At 41.1% G+C, this 20413-nt stretch overlaps 1 protein-coding gene across 3 annotated transcripts in view; it reads left to right on the top strand.

The window, feature by feature from the left end:
* Window positions 1–20413, top strand: part of LOC121194813 (mitogen-activated protein kinase kinase kinase kinase 4-like) — a 111101-nt gene that overhangs the window by 30786 nt on the left and 59902 nt on the right. For all 3 annotated transcript variants that reach the window (XM_041057876.1, XM_041057875.1, XM_041057874.1), the window contains exon 3: window positions 12408–12464. In XM_041057876.1, the coding sequence (XP_040913810.1) occupies window positions 12408–12464 (57 nt within the window). The remainder of the gene's footprint in view (window positions 1–12407; window positions 12465–20413) is intronic.

Raw genomic sequence — 20413 nt, 5'->3', positions numbered from 1 at the left:
ACTTTATCTAGCTTCATCCCAAGCCTCCAAGCAGGCCTCTCTAACAGGATTTGTTTAATAGTGTACTACTCCCTGATTCATATCTCTGCAAGCCCCAGTCAGCCAAGATCAACACTAATGAGCCTTTGAGAGAGAATAATGAGCTTCTAGCAGTCGCTCGACTGTGTCTTCTCTGGATGGAGGACAGCGTGTGGAGGTGGAGTCAGCAACATATCTCAGTAACAACAGGGGTAATGGCGTCCGACAGCAAGCTAATTCCTCTGGTGTACTCAGCCGCTTCATCTGGGCTCCGTCCAGAGGCTTCAGATCTGGAGATGGAGTTTGACGAAGCGAGGAGGCAGTGACTCTTTGCTTTTTTCTGTCTTTTTGTGCCAAATGTAAAAACTTTTGTTGTAGGTTGTCTTTAATATGTGAACAAAAAAAAAACCCAATCACACTTTTTTATGATATGATGGCTTTGCTAAAATGTGACTTAAAATAGATACCAAAGACATTTAGGTACCATTTGTGCAAAACACTTCCAGACCCTGATCTCCATCTTGTCAAACCAGTCCAGGTTTCAGTCCAGGCAGACTCTATGGGCTCACTGTCTTTGACTTTTTCTTAGTGTCCATTTGTTTGGTCCCTTCTTTTTGTGCTGCTTTTTTTTTTTTTTTTTTTTTTTTTTTTTTGTGGGTTCAGAAATTCAACCCGTCTACAGGAACACTGGCTTGGGTGAATCTTGATGCTGATGCCAGAAGAGTTTTTGAGGCTTTCTTTTTGGGGACAGAGACTTTTCCACCCTAAATGTCTGACCAGTGAAAGGATTGACTGCTCATTTGGACAGTAAAGGAGTGAGGCTGTTTTCTTGGCCTACTTTGCTTCTTCTTTTGTTAAGCAGATCAGATACAAACAAAGCAGGAACTTGTCTCCTGATCTGGACGGAATAAACCAGGGGACTTTCTTAATCTGCCCGTCTCCCTGTCTATTTCACGTTTTTATTCACTAATCCATTTCTCTGCTCTCCTTTATGCCTTTATCTCCACTCTGTCGGTATGTTTTCCCCACTGATCCTCCAGGCTCAGAGAGCTGAAGGAGGAATGTCGTGATGAAAGGAACAGTGAGAGGACGGTCGGCCGTCTCGTGTCAGGATGTCCTCAGACTTTACAGTCAGGGAATGCATCAGCACCTCCTCTAGGCTTTGTCACTTCACAACTTCAGCATGAGGCACTGAATCAGCTGCTAAAGCTGTTTTTGTTCTTTTTTTCTGCTATTTTCACGGCTCACCTGAATCTCACACCTCTATCTTTAGCTTTTTGAACGCTGTGTCTGTTGCAGCAATAAAGAAAAACAATACTTGTATGAATACAGGTGTCACTTTTTTGCCTCAGTTACAGTACATCTCAAAGATTTCTCAACTTCTTTGCACATTTTAGACTAAAATTGGAAGTATGTTATCACACAATGTTTTTTGCAAGTGATCACATGGATCTTTTTGGAAGTTTTAGTCAGGCCTTGTCTTACAAAATGTACCTTGTTAGGCTTTGTAGGACTTGGAGTTTGTCTTGAAGTGAATCTTTTGTACAGCAGTACTTCGAGTTGATCTTTCGAGGGACTCAGCGTTTTCCCAGCTGCCTCTGCACGGCTATGGAAAAGCCCTGATGTGGTGGTTTGCCGGCCTGGTTATAAGCGATATCCATTTCACTGATGGTCAGTCCTCCCTGTGTGTCTAAAAATGGGGTGATAGCCTGTTACGTTATGGAAAGTTGCTCCAGTGCCCAGAATGTAACCTCCTTACTACTACTAGATCTAATTACAGCAGCTATGCAATGTTGCCTGTCTCTCTGTCTCTAAATACCTGTCTGTCCTCTATCTGTGACTATTTCACTGTGTCTGTCATTGACTCTTTAACCCTCTTACTTACCTTTATCTCCAAAGATTTTGCTTGAAAAAGCATTGTCCCCTCTGTGTTAATAGAAATCAAATCCCAAAAAGAAGACACACAAAAATATCTGTGTATCTACGATTAGAAATGTAAACATGACACATTAGTTATTAATATCAAAATCAGTAATTCCATATTGACCTTTCTGTATTTGTAAACTGTCCTTTTCTGTGAAAAGGAGCAGACTCTCCCATAGTTTTTTAGCTGCACCGCAGCAAATCAATAAAGATTTATAATTGACCAGCCTCTCTCTCTCTCTCTCTCTCTGTCTGTCTGTCTCTGTCTCTCTCCCCAGAGTGAGGCTGTTTTCTTGGCCTACTTACACAGAGCTCCCTGTTTGCACACTCAGTCAGAGCAAAGCAGCGACTGAGCTCGAGAGCAACATTTCCTCATCCCTCACTAATGGATTTTTACCCAAAATGTGCCTTTAACATAACCACTAAAACAGTCATGTGTATTATCAGACATAAATTTGTTTCTAATTTTCTGTCGTCATTTACATGCTTTTACCCCCTGAGATTAAAAAAATGAGATGTGAAATCCACTTTAAAATGAAATTAAGTTCCCCCATACACATCTCGTGCCCCAAACTGTAAATACCATAAAGCATCAACAACAAACCAATGGCTCTCATTGCTTTCCTTGAAGATATTTATACTCTGCTTGCTGTCACCATGCTGTCACTGTGCTGTTCTCCCAATTTTAAAATAAAAGCAGCTGTGGTCTTCCTCAGGGAAAACTGTGATACATGACTCAACGCTACAAGCTTTTTACATTAACTGTGTGTTTTTGCGTGTCTGTTGTCAGAAAGCAGCACATCAGTGCCCGGTTCATCTGCGTGGTGCCACATCGTACCATGCAGTGTGTGGCGCCTTAACGGCGAATGCGCAGCTCTGCAGGCGATGCGGGACCAAATTAATATCTGAATTGTTGACTGAATGCGTGATAGCTAAAGTTCGTATTGTAGCTGTGTTACTGATTATTTCATTTCAGTTGAAAGGGTTTCTCTGCCAGTCAAAAGCCACAGAGTCACAAAGTCGTAACTTACTTACTGTACTTGATGAAATGTGAGGAATCACGAGGATCATCGTTTTCAAAATTAATCATAAAAATGCAGTCAGAAGTGCATTTACTAGTCATGTAGATCCTCAGGAAATCTTTACCTCAACAGTAAAATGTCATTTACTGTAAATTAGTGTATCACTGAGCAGACTGTCAGCTGTCAGTTGTACAACCACCTGGTTATACTTTAGGAAATTTGTAAATGGCTTCATAGATTAAAACAGGGAGAGGGTTGTGTTCTTCCAAACTCTTTCTGCTGATAGCAGAGGGTAGAAGCAGTGAACTGCTGGAAAAATGACTCCTGACTGCAGCTGAAACAATCATTCGATTAATCGCTCAGTTGATCAGCAGAAGATTAACTTTTTTTTTTTCCATCAATTGCTCAGGTGTAATCGCCTGTTGTGCCTGCACTATGTGCCTGATAACTGTGTGATGACTCTTTCTACACACTCATAAACTGAAGTGAATTTAAATTCCTCTTTAAAAAGCAAAAAAACAACCAGGGTACTTAAAATCAGCTTGGAAATGTCCATGTGCTCTTAATCATCCTCTGTAAAGTTAACTGTGTGTTTTTGTTTTTTTTTTAAATAATGGCAGTGGAGACACTGCAGAACCTGCTGTAGCTCAGTGAAACTGTCCCTGCTGTTGTAAATGTGTGACAGGATGTACAGAATTCAGCAGCAGCTGTCTGTTTGCTCGTCTGGAACCATCCAGAAATATTTTGGTTCCTCCTTTGGACCTCACCATTTTGTTTTTTTCCTGTATGTAAGTGTGCATATGTCTCGATGTTTTGTGTTCAGCTTGTAGTGTGCTGCTGTTCAGCATGTGAAAATCACCCTGAGGTGTGGAAATCCATCATTACAACGATGATTAGCGGCATTTTCAGAACTACACACATCACTGGTTTGATCAATAAGAGAAACGATTTTCACATTTGATGAGCTACAGACACAAGTGTGTGTGTGAGTGCGTCTTTTCATGTGCCAGTGTCTGTCTGTGTGTGTGTTTATCATTGTGCTTCTGTGCATGTGACACTGTGTGTTTGTGAAAATGTGTGTGTGTGTGTGTGTGTACCAAAGCTTGCACCTGGCTCCTTGTCTATGCCCCAGAGCCCAGAGAGATGCAATAAAGAACGCCTTGTCCCAAAAGCCATAATACACACACACACACACACACACACACACACACACACACACACTCCTAATTGTCAGTGGAGGCAGGCATATGTCCAGATGTAGGATAAACGCAAACTATGGGGGTATGTTATGTTGATAACCGATTATTATGTGGAAGTATATATTACTTGTCTGACATGGCGCATATACTTCATACACTGAGAAACTCATCTCCTCCTCTCCTCTGTGTGTGTGTGTGTGTGTGTGTTGGTCGAGGATGACTCCACTCCCCTGGCATTTCCTTGGGGGGGGAGTCTCACAGTTCCCTTCCCTTCTTCCCTCATCTTAGTTATCTGGCCCTCTTCTACACACACACACACACACACACACACACACACACACACACACACACACACACACACACACACACACAATCATAAACTCGTATTGTTGTCCTTGCTGCTTCGTCGTCGTCCTCTTTAAACCCTCTGACACTCAGCCTCCTTCCTCTCCCTCTTCCTCCTGCTCGACTTCTCTCATCCCACTTTCTTTATTTCTCCGGACCTCCCGCGTTTTCTGGCAGCACTATGAAGTAGTACGGAAAACAGATTTCCAGGTCCTGAAAGGAAAAGCACAGCACCAAAAATATTTCTAAAAAGTAGGAGGAGAGAAAAGTTGCCGGCCAATATTTCATTGAATTTAATTAGTCTCTGTGGCAGTTGCAGCAACAAAAGTGGGATATAGAAGAGCAGGAGATTGGGAACATGAAAATGAAAATACAGTATTAACAGATAGCGTTATAGAGTGTGATTGTAATGTGCCTGGTTCCACTATGGCTGTTGAACTTTGTTGCATGTCCCTGCCCACCCCTCTCTCTCTCTCCCTCTTGTGTCCATTTTTAAAAAAAGGCAATTATAAAATTACAAAATACTTAAACACACACACACACACACACACAAAATCAAATGGAGTCATCATCATGTGCAGTCCAGTGTTAGCACATTAAAGGATAATTCCAGTCTATTAGAACTTGGATTTTACCTTTCATAGTCTCATGGAGAACTGACCACAGATCAGCATCTGGGTTCAGTTTCTGGCTCCTCCACTTTAATGAGAAACCCAGATCACTCTCCTTCTCCCTTCCCCCTTAAGAGTTGAAGCTTCAGGTCGAAGGTCACGCCAGCTGAAGGATCGCGGTGGGGTGTGCCTTACGAACTCTGCAGTCAGGTCCCTCTCGTCCGAGTAAAGGACGTCATTAAAGCTGATGTCTGCTCCCTCATCGGGTCATGATTGGAGAGAGGAGTGATCAGAGTGAAGGAAGCTTTAAAGGGCACCAGGACACGACTGAGCCTCTTTAAATGTCTGCTCTGGGGCTCGTCGGGCTCGATGATTGTCATTTTAATTGCTTTTATTTTCTTCAAATTCCTGCAGATATGCTTTGTATGAGCAGTCTGTGAAGCTGTCAGCACCTAAACAAAAGGCTCCAAATGTACCATGGGCAGTCGGGTACAGGTTATGAGCATTTGTTAAAGAAAGAAAGTTATTATGAAAAGTTTGATTAGTGCAGCAGTAGTTCTTTTAGGTTTCGGTTTTGGGGGGATGCTTTTCAAGAAAATAAGATTTAAGGATTCTTGTGAGCTTGTGAGCTTTTTTTTTTTTTTTTTTTTTTAATGTTCCAACATGTTTTATAGACACAAAGCGACAGAATTGATGGGCAATTTGGTGTCTGGCCAGTTGTCTGGGCCACAGTTGTAGGTTTTAATTATTAGCTGCTGTACCTTTAACTCTCTGTGTTAGACTAATTCATTAAACTTTTATGACAAAATCGTCTGGCCAGCTCAGCAAAATGAAAATCTGCAGTCAGCAGTTGATAAATGTGAGTTTGAACGAAAAAAAAAAAAAAAATGACATCAGTGGAGCTGGTGATCTGTGGGGAGCGACGGGCCGGGCAGTGTTGGCAAACACTGGCTGATTAAAGTGACCGCTGGCTGCGGGGGGAGAAAACGGGTGAGTCAGTGATGCTCTGAAACCAAAGCAGAATCTCTTACATAAAATGCTCCCAGAGTGAATCAATTCATCAGCACCTACTCATGTGACCTTTTCAAGCTCAGAGCTCCTCATCAGTCTGCTGACTGGGGATTTGTTCTGTGGTCTGTATTCCGTCCAAAACCCAGTTAATACTCTACATGTGTAGATTCACATCCATCTTTTATATATTTCAACTTCTTGCTGTCATCTAGTTCTGACAGGATGAACTTGGTAAAAACAAAACAAATTGTTGATTATTCTCTTGTTCAGTATTGCATATCAATTGATTTTGAAGCTTTTTGTTGTCTTACTGGACTGAATTGTATATCTGATTAATCATTAATTGATTTTTCAGGCAAACATGCCAAACATTCATTGGTCCCAGCCTCTCACATGTGATCATTTGCCGCTTCTCTTTGTTTTATGGGACTGTAAACTGAATCTTAAGGAATCTTCAGGTTGTAGAGGTGCATTGCGGTATCTGTCAGTACACTGTGGCATCACTGTCACTGTTTTTGATCTGAGGGTTATTGAATCTTTGTTGATTTTAAGATAACAACCAGTATCTCCGTGTGAAAATTTGCTCCAAGGGTGTATTGTTATCTCAGACTTAGTTTCTTCTCCTGCAAATACAAACTTGCCTTGAGGGCGTCTGAAAATATGCATAGAGACCATGTGAGCCTAAAACTCTGCACTGAAACCAACACGGATTGGCCTCTCACCTCCAAGGCCCTCCAGGCTTTTCCATGATGAGGGAAACTCATCAAACATCCCCCCACATAGACTTGACCAAGCACTGTGGAGATGGATCATGGTGCTAGTCATGGGAGAGTCGGATGACACAAGGATTATGTCATGTTTGAATGGGGCGTGGAGTCAGCTGGGGGGGTGTTGACAGACTCTCAATAACTACATTATCCACATTAATGGTTATAAAAGATGTTGTGAAAAAAAGTTAAATGGAGGATTTATTTAGATATCTCTCTTAGATCTTCTGTTTTTCCAGCAGGCAAAGGCAGTCATGCAGATGTACTGTAATAGAGACACAGCTGATTTTATCTCCATTGGTTGCTTCTATTTTATTTACTAGAAATCATGTCACGTGGCTTCAGTGAAGAACCTGGATAATGTCTGGTGGAGGTGGAAGAGGTTCAGTCATCACTACAGGGCAGGAAGGCGTCAGACGGGTTGTAAACAAACCTCCAGTTTCTCCCGAGTTAGAGGAGAAACAAAAGCAAATGTAAAAACTGTTGCTCAGTTCAGGTCTAGATCAGTGGCTCACAATCTTTCTGGTTGGTGACCCCCTAAAATCAAGCAGTGTCTACCTGCCAGTTGCCCATGCCTACGGGTCGTACCATTTTATTTTTTATCCTAGTTATATTTAGATATATATTCAGAAGAGGTTAAAAAAAATTCACAAGAAAAAGAAATTTAAAAGATAAGAGGACAGTTTGAAAAAGTAGTTTTTCTCTTTTGCTTTACTACTGTGTTATTCATCTTTTGACCCCTCAGATTTATCTTGTGACCCTTCGAAGGATCATGACCCTCAGATTGGGAACTACTGGTTTACATAATGTGGCTAAGCTGAGGGTTTATGTACAACTTGTGTTAATCTGAACGCTTGTCTTCCTGTCTTGCTGTACACTGAGTGATGTCATCATTTCTTCAGATATCAGTCATTTACTTGGTTATGAAAATCATATCATGACTGAACGATGGGAATAACCTAAGCTAGAAAAAGCTTGTGCTTTTTCGACAGACTGATGGACTGTCCCTCTGTCTGTTTCCCTCTATCATGTGTCCACATCGGTCAGGTGTGTGCGTATGTCTGTGTTTCGTTTCTGAACAAAGGAACCAGAAAACATGATGTCATCTTTTAACCATTGTGTGTCTGTGTCTGTGTGTGTGTGTGTGTGTCGGCGGTTGGGGGGATTCTGTAATTATTACAGTCTGCATTCTGAGGTCACCTTTCTCACACACAGAGAGGAGACACACACACACACACACAGTGAAGAACTTTTCATCATTTAGACAGCGTCTTGTTGTTGGTCATTTCCTTTGAAAATGCAGCTTCTAGCTAAAGGAGGAAAAATGGCAAATATTTCCCAACATTACTAGAAAATGTGTATGTGTGGGTGGGTGTAAAACCGTTTATTCATTATGATGTCACTGGTGTCTATACAGCAGCTCCTATACAGTATGTTAGCCTCAGGCTGTGCATGTGTGTGTTTGTGAGGAATGTGAAGTGTGTGTCTGTGTACTGTGTATTGGAGTGTCAGTTGTCAGTGTGTTTAAGTGTGTAGCTCTTGTAGAGTTCGTAGAGTGTGTGTGTGTGACATTTAAACTACAGGTTGGACAAACGATGGACACCATATGTACAAAAAGACATTCTTGAACTGAGTTAATGGGGTAAAAATGTAAGTTGGGAGGGCGTTTGTTAGTGCTGGTGAGTTTGTGCATGTGATTTTGTGTGTGTGTGCATCAGTACATCAGAAATACTTTCTGTGTGTTGTTTGTGTCGAGTGTGAGAAACAGATGACTCAGCAGTGCTACAGTAAGATGGATGCTTGGCTTTAATGGAGGCTGATGGAGGTCTGCCCTGCTGTGGCTGAAAAGCACCGAGACACCGAACACACACTTAGTGCACACACACACACACTGGTCCAGTATATACCCACTAACAGTGCATAGTTCAAGAAAACAAGCTTGCATACATACACTTTAGCCCTGACAAATTATCACCTCATAAGGCTGCTATGGCCAACAGGTTAGCCAACTCTTGCCTTTTCCCAAATCTAATTTAGCTGTTAGATCCTCCACTTTGTTCACCGGCTAGTTACTAACTTAATCTGTCTGCGGTTTTGGCGTTGGAGAGGTGGTAGACACTGGTTTTACTGGAGCTGCCTTCTGCTGTGGTAAATTCAGTTGATGAGAGGCCTTAAGTCTTGAAACCAAAACTACTGATTGGTGGCAATTTGAGTTTCTGAATCTTTGCGTTTTAGTTCTTAAATATTGTTATTTAGAGATTTTGTGACTTTAAAATGGTTAAAAATCTAATTAATAATAACAAGGGGACTTGAAAGTATTTGATTTCAATAAGCAGATTTGATCAAATGCTATTGTGCCAGTTGCTGGCAATTGTTGTCCTTAGCATTTTACATTATTATAAAAACAGTTTTCTGGTGGAGCTGTGCCTTTGTAAATGTCTGAATGAACCACTGGTAAAAATAAGTCTCTTTGGAAGAACTGCCTGGACTGTTCACGCACACAAATACATATTTTGTTGTTGTAATTTGCCTTTATCTCATCTAGTTTTTAAAATAACTTTCCCATTAAGATATTCCCCTAACGTCCCTCGTTATTTTCCGTCTCCTCTCTGCACTGAAACTGCCCTGTTTATCTTTCACTTCCTCCCCCCTTCCCTCCAGTTTCTCCTGTCCCTCCACTGTCACCGTTTTCCCTTTGTGTTTTATAGCTGATAAGGTTCGACAGCAGCGCACCTTCACTTTAATTTGTAATTGCTAGTCTCCGGATTCACTCACTGTCTACACTCCTCTGCTCTTGTACATTACTGCCAGATTCAGATTTCAGCAAAACAATATAAAAAAGTAATGTGTTCTCTCCCACTACATTACTACTATTATTTTATTCTCTGTCTGTTTTTGGGTTGTCCGTCGATCCCATTCTTGTGAACGCGATATCTCAGGAATGTCTTGAGGGAATTTCTTGAAATTTGACACAAACAGTCACACGTTCACTCGGACTCAAGGATAAACGGATGAGAATTGGGCGGTAACAGGTCAAAGGTCAAGCTCACTTTGACCTCACAAATCACATTTTTGGATAGAGCCTAAAATTCATATACTAATTATGACAAAATTTCACATAAATGTCTACGAGGATAAAATGATGAGGTGATGACAGTTTCATATCCAGAAGGTGAAAGGTCAGCTTCAGTGTGACATCATAACGTTCTGCAAAAACCCTTTTCTGGACATTATTTAGCGCTGTAACTCAGGAATAGCGGGAGGATTGTGACCACATTTGGTCAGATATTGTACTGGTGACACTAATCTTTGGTGCCCACCTCAAAACTGTGGCGATTATACGGATCTGCTGTGCAGCTTTGTTGGGCATTCATGACAGCATATACGAGGAACTTGATTTTTTGTTCCTCTCAATTAACTTACACACTAATACAGACAAGTTGGAGTAGACATACAGCAGGTGAAAAACAACAAAACTTATCAAAGTCAGGTCAAATCAACTGTATCCCTACATCACAAAAAAAAACACTTAATACCTTTTGTTAAATTTCTTCAAAGTGTTCTCTACATATAATAAATGACTCTGGACAGACATGGATGTAAGCTAACACTTGACTGGTTGGCAGAGGCATACAACTGCAAAGTGATCATTTTAATTTTAGTTTTGTCCTCTTTCACCTTTCCATTCCCACACTGTAGTTCCCACAGTCGGGCACCAGCTAAGATTTGCTTCTTTGTCATCTTTGCAGTTTACTCTTTCAATCGGCCTTGACCTTTTTGCCAACCTCGCCTCCACACACACACATACACACTTGTCCCCTGTGGCTAAACCAAAATGGGTTAATCCGTCATCACGCAAACTGTGGACTGCGCCAAGTCATTCAGGAACAGGGGCCAGTGGCTCAGGTGTCGCAGTCTCGTTCCACACAAAGGAAACCTGATCATGTGGCGGTTCAGACACACATGCACAGACACAGGCTGCAAACATGATGCAGACATAAAGGTCTGCAGAGACTTACACTCACACTTTCTCTCTCTGGCTGTTTGTCTTTCCTCTCCAGTTTTCCGTCTGTGAAAACATTTGAGATAGCATTGTTAACCCGCAGAGGTGACTGATCCATTCTGTCTCTGGTCTCTGTACAGTGTTACTGTGTTCAAAAGGCGTACCATACTGTACCTCTGTTCGTTCAGGCTGTTCTGTATATCCAGTGTTTACAAAAATAAACCTTGAAAGTGAACTGTAACAACGATACGGCTTTCTCACCGATATGTGCAGTTAGCATAAGGCGTCCACTGTCGGTATTGTTGAGGCAAATCAAATCCTCCTGGATGGTTTTCTCTTTCTGTTATCTTGAACAATAGGTCTGTAATTTGTGAAGTGTTACTTGACTTTGGAGGGTTCTTGGTTGCACACTGAACTTGTGGCTTTAGCTGTCCCCAGCTGTGATGACCAAACTGTGATTTAAGATCAACAGTTCTTGTTCTGCACAATAAATTGTTGGAATATAAAGAACAGCAGAAGCGATTTGATTTATCACTACAAGTGGTTAGTAGTTTAAGTTACATATATAAATATAACATATTGTCCTCAGTTCTGGAATTATGTTCAAATATTTGCTGGTTATTGGCAGGGAATCATGAGGACATATTGCTGAACCATCACGTTATCTACAGGTGCCAAGGAGCTAATGCTTTTCCATATATCAGTAGCTACTAGTAGTAAATTTCTCAGTGGAAATAGCTAATTAAGAAGATGGTACCCATGCTACCTTAGCTGTTTATATTAATTACAATCTCTCATTTACAACATGTGCATGACAGCCTTACTCAGCCTCTCAGGCACGTTTGGTCACACATGTGATTATTAGGCATACAACCCTGTACAGCTGCAGGATAGTTACATATATATGTAACTTACTTTAAGAACACTTTTTATTGCTGCCTCTTGTCTCGGTTCACTTATCATTTCAAGCCCTCATTATGTCATTTATCTTTTGGGAAAATCTTTCTTCTCAGCTTGTATTTTGAATGTTCAGAGAGGCGAGTCATGTTTTAATCCCTCGCACCAGTCCACTTCGAAAACACTGTGTTCAGTCTGTTAAGGAATGCTGAAGGTTTGGAGCATCGCCTGTGATTCCCCGCTCTATTGTAGAAGCAAATAACTTGTTATGAATGTGGTTTTTGTTTTTATGACCAAATGAATCATCCTGTATGTTTACTCAGCCTGTGAAACTACCGCCTGGAAAGCTTTTTGATTCTTCCCAACAATTTGCACAGACGTGTGCTTGTCCTTGCTGGAAACTGGTCACTTTCTGAACTGAAAAAAAAAAAAAAAGAAAGTACCATTTTTACTGTCATATTGTGCTCTTAATTGTCCTATAACTGAGCTATTGGTGTGTGAACGATAGACACACAAATTGGTAAATGACCACAATGCTGTGAATGCTGCAAGGGGGAAAAATCACAGGTTTACCTTTTCCTCATGTCTCTGTCTTCTGTTTTTCTCTCCAGGGTCGACATGTCAAGACGGGACAACTTGCGGCCATCAAGGTCATGGACGTCACCGAGGTCAGTAAAATCATTCTTCTGTTGACTGAGACATGTCACAGTTGTACACAGCTATATTAAAACATTTCCACTTTGACGATAGAATTGAATGCAGTCGTGACACAGAATAGATTCATGAAAAATGCATGAAGTGAGACTAACACATCCGCTGTAGCAGCCACCAGACTCACCACAGTGTCCACAAAGTACAACTTTTGCTGATTTGGAATTGATCCCAAATTTAGTTTCATTGCATCTGACAGAATAAATTAGCACTAATTCTTTACTCAAGCATTCAGTGCCACCGAGTTTCTCTGACTCCCCTTCCTCTTTCCACCCTACGCCCTTGTGTCAATGTTTTCTCTCCAAAAATAGTTGTAATTTCGGACTTAAAACTCACACAGCTTCCAAAGCTCTTAGTAGTTTTTTCTTCACTTGATAAAGCTGAGTTTGTGTTTAAAGCTCAACAGATTTTCAATTTCCTCAGGGCTGTTTAGACGATAGTCTTTAAGATGGATATAATACTATGTGTGTGTGTGTGTGTGTGTGTGTGTGTGTGTGTGTGTGTGTGTTCAAGTCCACGGGGGCATGCTTGTCAGCTTCCACAAAGTTGAGTAAGAACCCAGACGGCTGTTTCTGCCTGTGTAACTGGGGCCTGTCTTATACAGTAAAACTGCATCTCACTATGCTGATAATAGTATTTAGCTGTTCATGTTACTCATCATTGAATGAATAACTAAATGAGAGAATGAGAAAAGTATTCACAAACACATATTTTAGGTCACTTAACCATTTCCTGCTCAGCCGCCTTAAAGAGGAATGAGTGTATCATCAAGGCTGCCTCATAAAATCCTTTAATCTGGGTTAGCCATTCAAGAGGATTGTACTGTCTGTCTTTTAGGACCCCACTGGCTTGAGCTGTATCTATAAAAACCCTAATAATTCAGATAAAATCCTGTTTGTGGGATAGGGTATGTAAAATAATTATTGAAAAAGGTAATCCAGCCTGTATCAAAGGAGATGTTCATGTAAGTAGTTACAAGAAATATTGAGATGTACCAGAATTAAGTTCTGGAATTGGTGCTGATGTGCTTGAAAGAGTTAAAAGCTTTGGTCTTTCTTGAAGTCCAAACATCAATATTGCGCCTTGTTTTTATGGTTGTATTAAATCCTACAACAGATCTAGTTTAAGATCTCTCTTAGATCAGTGCAGTGGTTCCCAGCCTTGTTGGTTGTAGACACTATAAAACAAGGCCTACTTGTGACCCCTCATGGCCTTAGTGTGGGAATGAATTATGAGCAGTTCAACTCAAGAGTTATTTTTCCCTTTTACGTTGTTTCATCTGAATGACTTTCAAAGTATTCAATATTTCACATTTAAAATTATGTCAGAAAATGTAAAGGTAAGTTTTAATAGAAACATGTTTTTCCTGTGTTTTCAATTAAATCATCTCGTGAGCCTCCTTATTTATCTTGGGACCTCACCAAGTGGTGCATTATGAGACCATTAACACTTCTCAAGGAATGGACAGGTACTCTGACAGACAGGCCTGTTAATGAAAAGCATTTTCCACTTGATTTACCCAGCACTGATATGTTGTGTTTACTGGATTAACTAATATGAAAATGACACAGTCACAGCTGATGTGTGTGTCAGCTCTTTAGTGGTCAAGCCAAACCATATCAGCAAAGATGACCTTTATCAGTGATGTAGTTCCGTTCTCAGTCTTTGTTTTACATTGTCTGCGAATTTTCCAGAAGGAATAAGGAAGGAACTGAAAGAAACATCTGCTGGGAATTGTCTTCACACATCTGTGGGTGTTAGGATGATAAATGACTTTGTTGAATATTGGGCAGATTGTATCCCTTCATTAAACAATGAGTATTGATTAGTCATGTTATCCGTTTTCCTGCCTTCAAGACCTTGTGGTCCTGAGAGAATGGAATCAATGTGGGGTTTAGTGGGAGGTTTTAGTGTCTTAGAATGGTTTAAACACTGTTCAAAGGCCTTTCCAGCGTTACTGAGTATAATACACAAAAAAATAAGATACCAAGTTTAAGGAAATTCAAAGTAGTGGTTACTGCTGAACCCACTAAGTTCAGCTGCCACTGTGACAGATGACCAGACACATTATATAAGTCCGTTTGAAAAATCTAGTACATGGTGAAATATTGAAAAAGGCAATCAGAGTTTGCGAGTGTACCTCTTACTGTGAGCGGCAGGCACAAATCTCCATTTCCAACTGTGGAGATTAAAGACAGGACATGAAGAAGTATCAGAAACATTTGATGGGAATGTGTTTATGTGTTCATACAAGCCGAATCACATGTAGGGAATCGTGAAGACGCAACGGTTAATTTTTTTCCTTCTACTTCTACTAAAACGTTGAGAGTGGTCCTTTTCCACACAGTTCGACCGTTTTCTAAAATAAACACGTTCAGTTTGTCTGGATGTTTGCCAAGAATGACGGTTGAGCAGAGGAAGTTGTTTGAATTGGAAAGGCCCGAGATTCTCACATGCACACACACACACGCTAATTCCATGCAACATTTATTTTTGTGTGTACTCACGTGTGTGTGTGTGAGACCTGTGAAGGGAACCACAAGAGCTTTCAAACACTCGTGTCACTGGTGCAAAACAACGCAGCTATACATCTCCTCTCCAGTGTGTAGGTTTGTGTGTGGTTTTGTGTATGTGTGCATGTCCACCCTCGACTCCTTGTGTGCATCTCGGCATATGTGCTCTGACCCACATACCACTTCCTGTTCCAGATACAGAGTAGGAGGGAGGAGGGAGAAAGACATACACTAAGGGGAAAAGAGCATGTGGACAACTAGTGAAATACATAATACCTATAGAAAAAATGTTATCATTTTTCATATCAGTCAGCATTAAATATGCATGTCAGTGCTCAGTATTTATTTAGTAAATTGAACATCCTCAGGTTTTAGATTGTCGGTCGTCAACTTAGATTTTTTTAGATTTAGATTAATCTAGAAAACAATCGACAAATTAATAGATAATTAAAATCATCTTTAGTTACAGTCCTTCTATTATACTGTGTACAACTTGTGCACCATAGAGTTTAATTGCTTTTTAAACCTGACTCCCGACAGGAACTGGACTAACCAGTCAGTTTCTTTGAAGCACAGATCCACACAACGCTTGGTTGAGGTTGGGGAGGTGTGTGACCTACAACTACCTGGAACACCCTTCTCTGTGGGGGGGTTCGCCGAGTTGAGAAAACATAATTGCAGCTCTAGTGCTTTGTTTTAATTCCAGCTAAGTGCCTCACTGCAGGCCCGTTGTAAGGGATGGGTCTAATTGCTTTATTGGATGGCGGTTCTTCAGGTGATAAAACGATTTTGGTATTTTCCATCTCTGTTGGCGCATGTTTTTTTGGCAGAGTTTACAATATAATTTATATCAGCAATCTGTCTTGAGTTGGACGTTTGAGTTGCCAAAGTATCACCACGACACTGATGTCTTCTTACCACGTTTATCCACAACAGCTGTTTACGCTGAAGATTGCTGAGTTAGTATTTTTTATGCCAGCACTTAAAAGTGTTTCTGAAGCTCTTTTCAAATTTCTGATACCAAAAAGTAGCGTGTGGTGTGTTGAGCCAATTCAGTCATCTTTGCTGTTCCTTTTATAGGAAGTGAGCAGTCGGTTCCTAAAGGACAACCATGTAACTGATTAGAAATACTATCATTATCGTTTGTGTGATTGGCTGCTTGTCCATGCTCAAGCAGAGTCGCCTGTCAGTAGTATATCAGTGTTTCTCATTTTCCTGTGGGGAACACTTTCTAACCTCTCCGAGCGTATAAATATTTTCTTTTACCCGGCACTAATGTGTTTTAAGAGGAGAAAAAGGAAGGGCAGAGACTGAGCGACTGAAACCTTAGACAGAGAGACAGAGTGAACTTATACCCTTTTACACCAAAATTAGTGTTTGTATGCGGGTTGTTTAAACGCCAGATCTTAGTGGGTTTTTTTGTCCAGTGTGAAAGGGGCTTTAGATAAGGAGAAGAAATCTGTGAGGGAGCGTTTTTTTTTCTCCCTCTTTCCTCTGAGAAGGTTCAGCTGAAGTGCAGTGGGATTATGGGAGGGGCTATCACTGCTCGCATGCTTCACTCTTCACCTCCATCGCTCACATCCATTCGCCACCTGTCTTCTTTCTTGCCCATCTTTCCTCTCCCTGCGTTTATTTTCTTTGCACAAATCCTGTTCTTATTCTTCCTTTTACCATCCCAAGCCACTTCTCTCTCAGTCACCACCTCTGTTGTCTTTGAGAAATGAGAGTGTGTGAAAGAACAGAAAGAAAGAGCGAAGTCACCTTTATCCCTGATGGGAAATCAGAAAGAAAAGGAAGGACGGCGAGAGAAAGAAATGAAGCTGCAGCAGTTCTGCATTCTGCGTCTCTCACTGCTGCTGCTGACTTGATGTAATCCAGTGGGATTCAATAGGCAAAAATCGAACTTGATTAGTCAGAAAACTCTGCAGCAAGCATCTTTATCTGTACCTTATCCTTCCCCTGGGGAATGAATTGGTTTTGTCGCCATAATTTCAAGTTTGAATTTTATACGTGAACCAAACCGGACACATTAACGCATTTCATCTCTCTCTGTCTGTCTGTCTGTCTCTCTCACCTCCCACTCTCCCTGTCCATTCTGAGGTGTGAAAGTGAAGAGTAGGAAGGTGTTGAAGGCATGGAATTGTATGATTGTCTTGAAGAATAAAAGACAAATCGGTTAAAACTGTCAATCCAAGTTGAAACAAATCCAGATGCATCTGAAGACTTTCTGTATTTGTATGTTTTGCACAAAGTCTACATTTCTTCGACACAATTTTAGCCACTCCAGCTACAGGATTGGTGAGCATGGGCATGTGAGTATTGTTTTAAGATAGACTTGAACCTATGCTTTAACTATGATTGACACTTACATAGAGAATAAATTTGAACAGCTGCTGTGAGCTTGAAGGCGGCGCTTTGAAAACGAAGAATATTGATTCCCATTTGATTTCAGGCGTTTAAAAGTGATCTGCTTTGGTCTAGATGATCGTTCACACAGGAAAACCCCTCACAAACAGCAGATGGACCCTGGCCTGGCCGTCAAAGCCAAAGTCTTCCTCCCACTCAGCTTCCATTTTCCATTATGCTTCCATTTTGTGGCTGTCCTGTAGCTCTGCTCACATTGTGTGCTGTCATACTTCAGCAGCAATATGGCCGCCACTGAATCTCCCCAGCATTTCATGCCCAGGAATGATAATGAGTAGCTTCAGGACGCCTTGTTTTGAAAGACTGACTGTGAATATATGGTTCAGGGAAAGTGAGACAGAGACAGTGAAGGAGAGAGAGAGGTGAGGTGTCGTAATGATGGGATACACGGACACGGGACTAAAGTCATTATAGGAGACAGTAATGGAAAGTGATGCTGCAAGGACAAGAGGGATGATGAGGGACATGAGTGTCCAAAATAAATGGACAGTGTAGATGGGGAGAAAGAGACATAGTGAACATATGAGAGAGAGAGAGAGAGAGAGAGAGAGAGGGAGGATGATGTCACTGTCTCCTTGTCCTTGTCGAAGCAGCTGTATCTTGACCTCCAGGTCACTTTCTGCCCATCTATCTCGCACACACACGTCAGCCTGTGTGTCCATGTGTGTGTTTCTGTTTTGTCTCTGTTGAATCCAAATGATGCTTTCTGACAGAGTGAAGTCTGAAGTGACTGTGTGACTGGTGGATTATAGAAAAGAACTATCAGGTACTGAAAATGGCAACAACTGCCGGGCCGGATTCTCGTGTTGAAACGCTTTGATTAGTCCCTGGACCGAACATTAATAAACAACAGTTCTGACTGTTCACTAATTGTTTAGATAATTTATGAAATGCCAAAAAAAAAAAATTCTGGCTCCAGCTTCTCAAATGTGAAGATTTGCTCATTCCCTTTTTTTTTTTTTTTTTTGGTCATGTAAATTGAATCACTGTGGGTTTTGGACAATTGGCTGGACAAAACAAGACACCTCACACTGGGCTCTGGGAAACTGTGTTGAGCATGTTTCACCCTTCTCATTTTGTAGACTAAAAGATTAATTGTTTAGTTATTTAAAGTATCAAAAAAGTACAGTTTTGGAATGGGTACCCAAAGTTACTGTCACCATCTTGCTAGAAGAAGCAAGGCAGTGACTGTTCTTTCTGCTTGGCACCTTTGAAAATGAATTTAAAGCAGTAATCATGCTCTATCAGTTGGAGGTGATTCTTCTCTTCCTCTATTTTAGCCGTTATTTTGGACCTTTATTTGTGGATAATGTGTTGGAGCCTTTCTGCTGTATTTCCCCTCTTTCAGTCTGGCCACGGCATCTGTAATTATGCTGACTTGTTCCAGAAACGTTCACATGACTGACAGTTTGTGGGCGATGGGATGTTCTGTTGACCATAGAAGGTCCTGGTGTCTGTGTCAGTTGCTTTTCTGTACATCTTTTAGGTTCCTGTAAGTGGTTCTGCTTTGATGTTCACAGAAATATTGTTCACATATCTAACTGACCGACCGACTGGTTGACTGACAGGTCAGCTGAGTCACCTACTTTGTGACTGGTTGGGTGACTGCTGGCTTACTGATGGTCTGCTGCTGATGAGTGGATTAACAGAAGGACTGCCTGGCCGGCAGTCTGGTTTGTTGGCTCCCTGACTGATTGGTTGGCTGGCTGCCTGGCTAAATGACTGGCTGCCTGGCTGGAGCAGTAACCAACTGGCTAGCTGACTGACGGTGACTCAAGGGATTGGCTGGCTGACCGACTGACCCCATCGTCTTTACAGTCAGTCAAAACTCCTGCTGAACTCTCTTTAAACAGCAGGAGATTAAAGCAAAAATAGCCAAATAGATTTTTGTGGAGTAGGAACAGCACGTAACAGTGGTCTCTTGTATAAACCTGCTGCTTACATGTGTAACATCAGTAACCTGAGAGCTGTACAGTCTGCTGGACTGTCTAACACAGGCTGAGAGTAAACTGGCTTTCCTTTGTTAACTTCAGGAAACAAAAGGAAATATACTCTATAAAACCAGCTAGATTCAACTTCTGTCACAGTGATAACAGCTTTAAATGCAAAAATAGTTTGTGGCAGAACTGAACAAGAACATATGACTTCGCTACCATGTGAAAATACTCTCCAAGTGACTGGCAGCTTTAAAAAAATGCTGCTTTTGAAGTAATTTCAGATAAGTTCAGATGTCAGTTGACCAAGAATCAGGCTCACTTTGGTGTTCCGCATTTTAGAGATAGCGTTACTGAGCTGCTCCTGGCAGTGAACACATCTTTCATCTTTAAATGCTGAAGTTTGGCAGAATTGCCCTCTGACCTCTGGACCAGTCTCAGAAATGTCAGCAGAGTCATTGGCTGCCTGTCGTCTGTTGCTTCTGTAGCTGCGGCGCTCGATAAGAACTGTGTGCTTAATTTCTTCCAGCATAAACATAAAAAAAAAACAAGCCCATCTTGTGATAGGATGACACTTACTGCAACACCTCTCAACATGTTGACTTCCCAACCCATGAGTACTCAGTAGTCATTGCTACATAATTGGACTACACCCATCTTTGAACTTGGCTTTCATTTGGGTCTCAGACACACACCTGTAAAGTTTTGTGAGTGTATGTTCTCCAGTACAAAGAAACATTTATTATAGTTGCATTACAACCACTAGTTACTGTGCATCCTAATGTTTAAAGACTATTCTTTACATAACTTTTACATAACCTTCTATAGTCTGGTTTTTATGATTTTGCTCCACTGAGGAATCTGTTGTTAACAATCCTATGCAACTGTTTCAGTCCCATTGCATTAGGTAGTATCTTCTTTTCAAGATAATCAGCTAAAAGTATGGGTTATCTGCTATTACTCATATATGATTGCTGAACATTGAAATCCAGAATAGTTGGCACTGATCTTGTGTTATAACAGTCTCCACTCTTT

This window comes from Toxotes jaculatrix, chromosome 15, assembly GCF_017976425.1.
Source record: "Toxotes jaculatrix isolate fToxJac2 chromosome 15, fToxJac2.pri, whole genome shotgun sequence".
NCBI lineage: Eukaryota > Metazoa > Chordata > Actinopteri > Toxotidae > Toxotes > Toxotes jaculatrix.
This window is presented reverse-complemented; position numbering and strand designations above follow the sequence as displayed.